This window comes from Belonocnema kinseyi, chromosome 10 (genome assembly GCF_010883055.1).
Source record: "Belonocnema kinseyi isolate 2016_QV_RU_SX_M_011 chromosome 10, B_treatae_v1, whole genome shotgun sequence".
Lineage (NCBI taxonomy): Eukaryota > Metazoa > Arthropoda > Insecta > Hymenoptera > Cynipidae > Belonocnema > Belonocnema kinseyi.
The window spans coordinates 43,359,949-43,372,705 of NC_046666.1; the positions used below are offsets into that span (position 1 = coordinate 43,359,949).

Consider the following 12,757-nt stretch of genomic DNA (forward strand, 5'->3'; position numbering starts at 1 on the left):
CTACCTAGCGAACACTCGACATCGTCTCGAGCCTATGTTCCCAATAAATATTTAAACCTTGTCATACTCGTCATTATCAGTTTCCGTCTTGTAAATTCTAGTTCTGTCTTTTAATAAATATTAACTTACGTCAACATATTCTTGAACCTTATTCCAAAAGAAACAGAGGGAATTTCCGAGAGTGTATCTTTCTGAGAGTGTATTTTTAAAATTAATTCATAGCTCTGTCTAGTCTGAAAATTCGTTGAGAATTTCTGTTATTTGAGGAGTTTATTTAAATCGAAAGTATTGATTTTCCATTTTCACAGTCGGTGAAAGAGATCTTCACTGGTAAATGGTTACTATCTCTTATGATAGTATAGATTTATGGTAAATATGACGTAAAAAACGTAACACCTTGCTAAAGGCAGCGTGTATTTATAAAAAAGGTTCATCTATTGATCCCTCTAGTAGCTTAGTGGGAAGAGTACCCGAACGGCAATCCGAAGACCTGGGTTCGATTCTCAGAGGGGCAAAAGGAGATCCTATTTCGCAAAAATATTTTAATAATGAAGTTATTTTTCTTCGTTTAGAGTAATATATAATATAATAATATAATATCATAGGTTCAATGCTAAAAATTAATAAGAATAACATATTATAATGATGTTTGAAGTCTCATAACGTAAAATCTGACCAAAATTGTGTGCATTATTTGCTGCCTGGTGCCTTGAAAAAAGACTGGCTGATGTTTACGTTGGTAGATATGCATTTTCAATTTTAAAACTACAGTTTCTAATTCTAAACAGTAGAATTTCAATAAGCAAAGATTTGGTAAATGGCTTACTTGCAATAAAATAAGAGAATGCGATACAAAATTCTCTTTGAAGATCTTTTTTCTTTGAAGATCTTCATTTTCTAATTTTTAATGCTATTTTTTACGATCAAAGAAAAACTGAGCGTCCTAAAAAAAATAATTTATAAAAAATTTGATTTATTTTTAATAAAATTTGTAACGAATAAAATGAAAAACATGCGTCTTATCAAAACAGTTTTCTCCAGTCAGGGCCGTGTGAACAATTTCTAATTTGAATACATAATATTACGCACGCGGATATCCGTACACTGCTCCGCTTTGTCGCTACAATGCTGTTCGTCACACATGTCTAAGCGATTCTCTCTCGACCCCCCGACATCCCTGTCATCTCGAAACTGCGAGGGCATCAATTCTAGGAATATCGTCAATCCGAGGTTTCTAATTCCAGGTTCCAGTGCAATAAAAAATGTTCGAATGTTATTAACAAATTTTTTTATTATAAAGTGAAAAAATTTATCATGTAATCACATCTCGTTGCCTGTTTTTTATATCTCAGTCTCAAGTTTTATTAACAGCCTTATTTAGGCTCTGATAAGATATACGAAATAGAATAATCTTTTTTGTTCTGTAAAAGTATTTGCGAAATTACAAATATTTATCAATCTGATCAATGTTAAGTGGAAATATTATTAGTCATTATTATAATAACACTAACTTAAAAATATCGTTTTTGTTACGAAATTTTTATATTTTTAATTTCCTAATTAGTTTTATTAGGATTCTTTAAATTTCGCCATCAATGAATTTATTTTTGAATTAAATTTCAGAATAATAATGTTTATGAATAAAATTAAAGCTATACTATCTTCATGATTGTAAACTTCTTTAATTTTCCGTTTATTTGCAGCATATTGTATTAGATAAAAGCAGCATTCCAGATTACTCGGGGCACATATTTCACGTCTCATCAAAGCTTGGACAAAAAATACAGTACCGATAAAAGAAAATACCAGAAAACCAAGAAAAACATTTGAAAAATTATTTCAGTTTCTATACTTTCACGGGAGTAAACCTAATAAAATGAATTTTATAGAAGAATTACCAAATGGGCCCCTAGATGTTTATAGAAAACGGGCAAGTTTTAATTGGAAATTGCTTAAGTTGAATTTAGAGGGCGAAGACTGCATAATATCACAGGTAAATTAATTACTAATTAATGTTATACATCGTTTTTCTCAATATATTTTTTAGATTCTCCAAAACTTCAAATCAGAATTTTAGTTGTTAAAAAGAATGGTAACACAAAATCAAAACATCTAAAAACTAATTTTTTGAGTTAATTTGTTTAGTTGGTGCTAAGGTTATATACATATAATTTTTCTAAAATTCTTGGGAAAATTCAACAAGATTTTGGAAGATTTCAGGTGTGACAAATAAAAATTTCAACAAAAAAGTTAATTTTAAACAAAATGATTTTAAACATTTTAATTTATTCAAAAAGACGAATTCTTAAAAAAATATTTGAATCCTCAACCAAAAAGGATTAATTTTCAACCAAGCAGTTGCATTTTTAACCAAAAATAAAATAATAAAGCGCAAAATTTGCAACAAAATAGTGGAATTTTCCGAATTTTTTAACCCAAATATATTTCTTAATCAAGAACAAAATTTCAACCAATGAGGAGAAATTTGAGTCAGTTTGGAAAATATGGGACTGAAGTTTTGAAAGAAATTGTTAAGTATTTCATAACATTTCGGAAATCTTTTTGCTTTATCAAATATTTTTAATCTCTTCAACACTACTAAAATTCCTAAATAAGTTTTAAAATCATTTTAATTTCTCCACATTCCTTTTTGAGCATTTGGGAAATATTTTTGAATATTTCAATATTTCTGAATATCTCTTGAACTTACACTTTTCTTTTTTCTTTTTAATTTCTAGTAATTTATGTATTAAAAGCTAATAGTGTAAAAACTAATGTTATATTTGAGTTCTTAAATCCAAAATATTTAAATTTTCAAATAAAAAAAGTAACACATTATTTCTTTTTATAAGCATTTATAGATTACGTAATTCGTTGAATTTTTTTTTATTGTAGGACAATAATACATTAATTTTTCGTTCCAATTTTAAACATTATTGTCAGAATATTCTATAATATTTCCTTAATGTGCCATCATTTAAAAAAAATTCTGGGATAGATTTGAGTTCTCGATATAAAACCTCTATTGCGGCTTTTAAAATTTGTTTTAAAAATTTGGCAAAAACAAAGGATCATTTTCTCATCAAAATAAAATGAAATTTCCGATTCAAGGTTTTAGAAAAGCAAAAAAAAAAAAAAGAAAATAACGATATCATGATCATACAATGTCAATTTTCCAAATACGAATTTTTGCTATGATTTTACGTATCGTAAATTAAAATTGTAGGTTTGTATAAATTTGAAAATTTTAATAAAAATTTCAGGCAAAACTATGGAAGTTTATAAAAAGTAATCCAGAGTTTCAACATGCAAATGAATCATTATCATTAAATGCTACACGTAGGAGGTGTTACCGACAATTAAACGCACTTTCCAAAATTGAGGTATGTAAAAATAATCACTGTTTTGTTTTGATCCCCCTGAAAAAATTATTGTTAAACATTTTTATTAGAATTTAATGACAATTTTCGAAAATGAAATTTACGTTAGCCGAAAACCTTTTTAATTTAGAAAATTTTCTGACTAATTTATTTCAGCCAGAAAAGATGATTTTACCACTATAAAAGATGAATTTTCAATCCACAAGAACGAATTTTCAACAAAACACTTTAATTTTTGATAAAAAAATATGTCTTCCTTAACAAAATAGTCAAATTTTCAGTAAAGTAGTTTATTTTTTATCTAAGTATGTAATAGAATTTTCTACAAGAATTTTGAGTTTTAAACAAAAATATTTTAATTTTTAATCCAAAAGGACGAGTTTTTTGTCCAAATAGATCAATGTTTAACGTAAAACTCGAATTTCCGACCAAAAAAGATGAATTTTCTAACAAAATACTTGATTTTCTAACAAAATAATTTAATTTACAACTAAATAGTTCAAGTTATAAAAAAAGAGTAGAATTTTCTACATCATGAAAACATGGATGAGTACCTAAATAGTCAAATTTTTAAACAAAAAAGATTCAACAAACCAGCATTTCCAACCAAACAATTAAATCTTAATGACTAACAGTTAAAGTTTGAAGTAAAAAAACGAGGTTTTAGGATAAAGTTGAATTTCCAACTTGAAGATGAGTTCTCAACGAAAAATGTAATTTTTGACATTTTAACGACAAAAAATGAATTTTTAACAAAATGGTAAACTTTTTAACCAATGAATTTCATTTTCAATATAATAATTAAATTTTCAGACCAATACTTGAATTTTGAACTAAAACAGATCCATTTTCAACAAAAAATTTAAAAGTTAAATTCCGAAATAAAAAATTTATTTTTAACAAAAAAAAGATTTTTATCAAAATAGTGAAATTTAAAAAAACGAAGAGATGATAAATAGAAAAAGTTGTATTTCAATTGTTAAAAATGCATGCCAGAAACGCTAATTTTTTAGGATACAGTTGTATTTTCAACCTACAAGGATGAATTTTTAACGAAGAATGTATTCGTTGGCATTTCAACAAGAAAAAAAAGACGAATTTTTAACAAAATAGTTCAATTCCTAATCAAGGAATTTATTTTTCAAGATAATAATTACATTTTCAATGCAATAGTTAAATTTTGAACCAAAAAAGTTAAATTTCATTAAACAGAATTTAAAGTTAAATCTTCAATAAAAAAGTTTACTTAGAAAAAAACTTTCATCAAAATAGAGGAATCTTCAACCAGAAAAATAAACTGTTATCAACGTGGTTCAACTTTTACCCAAGTAGATGAATTTTTAATTAAAAGATTTCGATTTTCAACAAAATAGTAAAGAATTCTAACAAAGAGACGAATTTTCAACTAAAGTGATGAATGTTCAATAAAAAAATGTTTTTTTTTTTTAACAACGTGATTCAACCTTCAACCAATTAGTTCAATGTTCAACAAAAAGGAAGAATTTTCAAGGAATATTGTAATAGAAAATATTTCAACCAAACAAGACGAATTTTCAACAAAATATTTTAATCCTCAATGAAAGAAGATTAATTTCTAACCAAACATTTGAATTTTTAATAAAAAAGAACGAAATATTAACAAAATTGTAGAATTTTCAAGCTAATAATGAACTTTTTAACTAAAAATAGAATCACCAGAAGGAAGCAACTGCAAAAATAGGAAATATATTACTTACATAGAATATTTTATAAACAGAATACAATAATTGCGAATTGAAATTTAAAAATTATCTGTGACCGTTATTTAAAGTTCCCTCACAGAAATTCTCTGACTTTTGCAAGATTCTTAAAGAAATTTCTGACCTTCTCAGAAAAATAAAATTCCTTAACTTCACCCTGATTTCTAAGTTTTTGCAGACCTACAATCACCCTGAAAACTTTACTAAAAATTAAATATATTAAATATATAAAAAAATTAAAAATATGATAATTTGTGCACATTTTTGTAATTAACCGGAAATTTGTTTTATCAGGGTGATATATTTGATGCTTGGTCTCACTGGTTAAGACTTTATGATCCTTCAATCGGACCATTGAGAAGGATAGGTCAAAGTACTATAGCTGAAGGAATTCTAGATTTGGGTACCGAACGCCATCGAGAACTAGCGCAAAAGTTCTTTGACGTCAGGGTGATTTAATTAATTAATAATAATAATCAGTATTTAATTTTTTAAAAATTTGAAACATAATTAATTTGCACTTTATATACTCAGTTCATAGGATGCCTGGGCTTTACGGAAATAGCCCATGGATCAAACCTCAAAGGTTTACAAACTACAGCGATCTACAATCCTCAAACAGAAAGTTTCATTTTAAACTCGCCAAATTTCAAAGCTGCCAAATGCTGGTCTGGTCTTTTAGGTATTAAAAAAAATTTGAAAGTCCTATTATTTAGAACAAGTTATAATTTCTATTCACAGCAAAACCCAGGATACCAAATCTTGCATATTGTTCTGATTATTCAGGTCCTTTAGGATTTTTAGCTATTGAGAAGTAGATTTTCTTTTAGTTCAAAGACTTTAAAAAAATTCGCCTTGTCCATATGAAATAAATGTTTTGGTATTCAAAATACAGCAATATGATATTGTATTGCAATATGTATTTGTTCGCGTCTTCGAGGCGTATCGATTGAACTATTGTTGAACCTTTTATGACTCATCAGTACCGATTTATGAAGTTTAAAAAAAATGGTTTATTCTGTTTATATAAAGAACTTTGTTCATATTAGGTTTCATATTTGGTTCATATACGACATGTTTGTTCGCGTCTTCAAGACTCGTCGAATGACCTATGAACGAAACTTCTATGACCTCTTATCATGTAGCAATACCGATATATAAATTTAAACCTCAAAGTCCATACATCGTAAAAATCACGGTAAAGTGCATCGTGGGTGTTAAACACCCCAGCGTATTTAATCATGTATTGTTTAACCCCTATTGAATATTTTATCACAATAAAAATATCCGATATAGTTTAAGGTGTCCTTTATAAGGTAGAGTTGATTTTATAGCCATTTATTTGTTTTAAGTATGTTAAAAAAATTATTGAAAAAAGTAAAAAAAATGGGGTTTTTTACTTAAAAATTCATAACTCACGCAATTTTAATCATTTTTCACTGAAAATGTATGAGTATACTTTTGAAATAGTATACTTACAGAAACAAAAATTGCGACATAGGTGCTTTCAAAAAAAATATTTATTTGCACAATTGGAAAGTCAATTTTATGATAAAATAATGAATCAGATTTTTTGCTTTCAAATCGATTTATTATTATAAAAATTGAGCAACTCTGACATGCAATACTATAAAAATACAAGAAATTTAAAAAAGAGACATATACAACTGTATTTTAACAATTATATTTTATTCAACACATCCACAATCTGCTCCAGCATGACGCGATGCCGTAAGTTATAAGCCATCTAGAAAGAAAAAAAGTATGAAATAATCGAAAAAAATTATTTCACTTCATATGATATACTTATGTTAAAAAAAAAAAAACAATAAATTTTTTTTTAAATTTGCTCCAAATTTACTTTTTCACTCACTAAGTCCACACTGGGTGTTAGAGACCCTATGGTTTTTTTATCTCCACTTTCAGCAGCTGTTGCTAGTAGAATGACTCTTGACGCAGTATGATAAATTAATTTACTTACAGTTAGTGCCTCCAACTAAATCTAGATGGCGACACTTACTCAATTTTTTCGAATTAAGTATGGTTTATAAGAGTTGGAAAATTGCTTGAGATTGCAAACATCCACAATGCACTTTAAGGGTTATCTATAAAATATATTGTTGATCTTGTTGATATAAGGAAAACTTTTTGAATTTTGCGAATACAATAATATATTACATGACATATTTGTTCGCGTTTTCGAGATGCATTTATTACCTACCATAATCTACTAATATCGTTTTCAAGGATTCTAACAAAATTATTGACTTTGTTTTACATAAAAATATTTTTTTTAATTGAGAATGACAGAATACTAGATTTGATGCAATTTTTAGCGTTTATGAGACCTATTGACGCAATTTCAATGACAATTCTTAATCAGTCAATAGAGACTTAGAACGTTAAAAAAGGATGACATTGTTCATATAAAGTAAAATTTTTTTTAATTCGAAATATAACACTACCGTAATTAAAAAATTGTTCATTTCGACAAAACATATCGATTTATTTTTTTGATGGTCTCTCTGATTTTTTGAAAATTATGTTTTTTTCTTTTGTTGAAGAAAAACCTCCTTCTACGAGAAAGAAAGTTTATACACCAATAGTGAATACGTCCATAGTACTTCGCAGCAGTATTTCAAATTTTTGAGTGGGAGAAAAATTCAAATTTTTCTATACTGTGCTCTGAGACTCTTGAAATTATTATTTTTCTTTCTGAAAGTGTTAAATTTAACTAAAAAAAAAACGAAAATTTTTAACCAAACAGTTAAATTTTAAAACAACAAAAAAGTTCAATTTTCAATCAAAAATGGTATAAATAAATTTTCAAAAAAAAATAATTTGAAATAAAATGGCTTAATTTAGAGCCATGTTATGTTATATTCAAACTGAAAAATATATTTATTTAAAAAAACAAACAATTAAATTCGAGTAAAAAACTTGACTTTTAAATCAACTATTTGGATTCTTATCTCTAAAATATGAATTCTCAACCAAAGAGTAAATTTTCGACTCAATTGATAAATTATCAACTAAAATGATGAATCCTCAACCAAAAAAATTAGATTCTTAACAAAAGAGTTCCAGAATATCCGACAAATACTATGGAAAATTTCAACCAAGAAGACGAATTTGCTACCAAGAAGATTAATTTTCTACGAAAAAAGACGAATTTTAGATAAAATAATAGATTTTCAATAAAATAGTTCGATTTTCAAGATAAAAGATTAACTTTTTATCAAAAATTGAGAAGTCAAATTTTTGATGGAAAAAGGAAATTTCCAATATAAAAAACGAATTTGCAATAAAAAAAGTGTTTAAGCATGAAAATGCATTTTAAACAAAGGAGTTCAACCTTCAAGCAATAACATGAATTTTCAAACAAGGCAGAGAATTTTTTTTGCTAAGAATGATAAATTTTAAACCAAAAATGGATTAGTACAATTTTTAGTTAAAAAAAGATTGCTTAACAATAAAAAAAAAGAATTTTCAACAAAATAGTTATATCTTTCACCAAAGAGATGAATTTTCAACTAAAAAGAAAAAATTTTCAACTAAGAAGGTTAATTTTCTAACAAGAAGACACATTTTCAACAAAGTACGAGTACGTGGATGTTCTATCAAATTGTTTTATTGCGAACATCCACGTACTTCAAATTTAAACAAAAATATTTTTATTAGAAAATAGAACTATTATAGTTCTATATTGAACTAAAAAGATTAATTTTCAATAAAAAATAAAGCAGTTAAATTTTTGGTTGAAAAATTAATTTTTAACTACAAAAAACCGAATTTGCGACAAAATAGTTTAATTTTTAACCAAAGAGATGAATTTTTACCAAACGTGTTCAACTTTGAGCCAAATAGTTAAATTTTAAACCAAATAGTAGAATTTTCAACTGAAAAAGATAAATTTTTCGCTAAAAATTTAATATTTGAATTTTCAGTAAAATGAAAATAATAAAATTATCAAACAAAAAAGATTTAATTTTCAACTCAAATTATTAATCTTCAGCTAAATATTTTGATTTTTAATTTAAAAAATCAATTGAATCCGAACAAAAAAGACGAATATTTAACAAAATAGTTGAATGCTCAGAAAAAAGAGATTGATTTTGATAAAAAAAGTTGTATCATTAACAACAAAAAAATGAAATTTCTATCCAAAGAGATGAATTTTCAACTAAAATAATTAATCTTCGACTTGAACAGTTAAATTTTGAATTAAAAAAGTTTTTTTCAATCAAATATTTAACACTGGGAATTAATATTTGTATGAAGTTCTTAATTAGATTTACGCAGTTCAATTTTTCGATGAAATTTCATGATTTTTCGTTAAAACAAAATGTAGGAAATTTCTTCGATAATTCAATTTTTAAAATTCAACCCGCATGTTGACGGTTATGACTTGGACGTGTCATATAAAAATTAACACTTGACAGTTGCTCAAATAAAATAAAATTCAAAATTCAAAATCTGTATAGTAGCGTTGCATACAAATTGAACTCTCGATATAAAACCGGTTGCGAGCATGGCTTGCCTTAACCTTGATCCTAAATCGGGGGAATCCAAATGTAAACAGGCAGGGCCACATCAATCATAACTGTTGGATTTGAAATCATGTCACAGCCTGATGCAACTAGCGCAATGAGAGTGTGGGCCTCGAGCTGTTCGTCACGCTTGACTGAACAAATACTCTCTTGCGGTTCCGCGTCTCCTCTCATAACAAAAGTGAGGAGGCCATCAGTTCTAGGAATAACATAAACGGGGGGTCTTATATCGGGAGTTGATTGTGATTTTGATCCAATTTCGAGATTAAATTAACCAAATGGCATTTAATTTTTAATTGTGTGCTATATTTAATTTTTTAGGCAAAATGGCAACACATACTCTTCTTTATGCGCAATTAATTACTCCAGATAATGTAAATCATGATCTGCATCCATTTATTGTTCCAATTCGAGATCCCGAAACACACCTACCACTACCAAATGTAATTATTGGTGATTTAGGTGAAAAAATTGGTCTTAACGGAGTTGACAATGGTTTCCTAATGTTTAAAAATTATTCTCTTCCCAGAAGAAATCTGCTGAATCGAAATGCAGATGTATCAAAAGATGGAAAATATATTGCGATTATGGAAAATCGAAGCCAGTATTTTGGTATGAATTTCTTTATGCCGTCAAACGGGGTAATTTCGGACCTGTTGGGTAAATTTGGATATGCATAAATCTATATTTTAAATTACTTAAGCGGGCTTTCTTAGAACTTTTACTGGTTTTAGAGTCTGATTGAAACCATGTTACGGTTCGCAAAATGACTCGGGGTTTCGCGAGGTTCATAATATGTCTACAAGAATACTTTTTTCAATGTAAAATTTTAACCACATAATCTAAAGACACTGACACCGGCCGGAATATAGAGCTTTTTTTGAAAAATTTTCTTGTTGCTTTTTTTTGTAAAATGCAACACTCTACCTATCAGTGTTTTTAGTAAATTACCATCAAAATTGAGTGCATTGTTTAAACCTTTAAAATAATCATTTATATTAGAATTTTTTCTGAAAAAGATCCACTCTCTTCGCTCTACTGGGAATCGAACCACAAGACCTCCGATTCCCGTTTGGATGCTTTTCGTTAAGCTATTGCAGAGATCGAAAGAAGAATCTTTTCTCAGAAATACACGCTATCTCAAGCCAGGTGTTACGTTTATGATTCGAGTAATTTAAAGTAATCTGTATCTATTATCATCAGATATAGATACCATCAATCAGTGAAGATATCATTCCACAATTCAATAGCTTAACTGGAAAGCACCCGACCGGCAATTGGAAGTTATATGGTTCGATACTCAGTGTAGCAAAGAGAATCGATATTTTTTGAAAAAAAATTTAATTAAAATTTTTTTAAATTTATTTTCCATCTAGTCTGAAATACCATGAAGTATTTTCTATTATTTGAAGATTTAACTTGATCATTATTATTGATTTCTATTTTCACGGATTGTGGAATGATATCTACATTGATTGATGGTAACTATCTCTGATGATAATACAGATTCCTTGAAATAATAATATATTAATTAATAATATATTTAAAAAATACATATTTATCGAATATTTCAAAAACCTTTATAAAGATTTTTGAAGACGTTTATTGAAATTCTTTCATAAAGCTGTATACGGCAGAAGCTAGAACAATCAATTTAGGAATCTCCAAATTTGCCCCACATGTTCGAAATTATCCCGTTTGACGGTTGTTCCCATTATCATATTTTAATATATTAATGTACGTTTTGAAATTTTCTCAGGAACATTTTTAAGTCCACTTGCCACTGGTAGAATGGGGGTAACAATTCATTCAACAATGTTTTCGAGACTTGCTCTAACTATAGCGATTCGATATTGTGCATGCAGAAAACAATTTGGACCGCCCGGAAAAGAGGAATGGCCAGTTATAGAATATCAAGTACAGGTATTTTTGAAATTCACTTTTGAGTCTTCTTTACAAGATTATCTCTGAAATACTTTAAAAAATTGACAAAAATTGCAGCAAACTAGAATCTTTCCTCATTTGGCAGCTTTGTACGCCTGGACAATATTTGGCTACAATCTTCTCAGAATGAAAGAAGCAGAATCGAAAAAATTAAAAGACCAAAAAAATCTGATTGCCAAAAATTTGGAAATTCATGCATTGTTATCAGCAGTAAAACCTCTTTCGACTTGGACTACCCAACAAATTATTCAAGATTGTAGAGAATCTTGTGCTGGTCACGGTTATTTAAAAGGTTCTGCAAATCATTTCATTAACCCTCAATGTGTATACATGGTCAAAATGACGGTAAAGTACATCGTGGGTTTCCTACACCCCAGCGCATTTAATCATCTATTGTTTAACCCCTATTAAATATTTTGTCACAGTAAAATTATCCGATATAGTTTAAGGTATCTTTTATAAGGTAGAGTTGATTTTATAGTCATTTATTTATTTTAAGTTTGTCAACAAAAAAATTTTTTTCCAAAGTTTAAAAAAATAGGTTTTTACTTAAATTTTCATAACTCACGCAATTTTAATTATTTTAAAACGAAAGCTTATGACCATACTTTTAAAATAGTGTACTTTCATCAAAAAAATATTGCATTATGCTTGCTTTCAAAAAAGATATTTATTTGCACCCCACAATTTTTTTACCTCCACTTTCAGCAGCTAGATCATGCTGACGCTTGCCGCAGTATGCTAAATGACTTTACTTACAGTTAGTGTCTCCAACTAAAGCTAGATGGCGACACTTACTCAATTTTTTCGAATTAAGTATGGTCTGTAAGAGTTTGAAAATTTCGTGGGGTGTCAGACACCCACAATGCACTTTAAGGGTTAAACTAGGAAACAAACGAGCACTATTTTTTGATAAATGATGAAAAATTATATCTTCACTTCAGAATTACTATATCATATTTTTGTACAATGTATAGACAATCCAACCAATTTTCAATGAAAAAGAGTAACATAACGAATAGCTGCTTAGGATTGTAAATCTGTTTTTAAGGGCATGTGACACAGCTAAATACCTATATTACCGACCACAGTTTTTCAGTTCACTGAATGTTTTTTTGAACCTAAGAACTTTTTTTGTAAATAA

General features: G+C 27.8%; 1 protein-coding gene across 2 annotated transcripts in view; it reads left to right on the forward strand.

Moving 5' to 3' along the window:
* LOC117181735 (peroxisomal acyl-coenzyme A oxidase 3-like) overlaps positions 1-12,757 on the forward strand; it is a 20,252-nt gene that overhangs the window by 5,355 nt on the left and 2,140 nt on the right. The window contains exons 2-8 of one of the 2 annotated variants that reach the window (XM_033374696.1): positions 1,704-1,993; positions 3,264-3,383; positions 5,414-5,569; positions 5,654-5,801; positions 9,991-10,281; positions 11,429-11,592; positions 11,671-11,905. In XM_033374696.1, the coding sequence (XP_033230587.1) occupies positions 1,877-1,993; positions 3,264-3,383; positions 5,414-5,569; positions 5,654-5,801; positions 9,991-10,281; positions 11,429-11,592; positions 11,671-11,905 (1,231 nt within the window). In that variant the 5' untranslated portion in view covers positions 1,704-1,876. The remainder of the gene's footprint in view (positions 1-1,703; positions 1,994-3,263; positions 3,384-5,413; positions 5,570-5,653; positions 5,802-9,990; positions 10,282-11,428; positions 11,593-11,670; positions 11,906-12,757) is intronic. The other variant, XM_033374697.1, reaches the window with a different exon arrangement.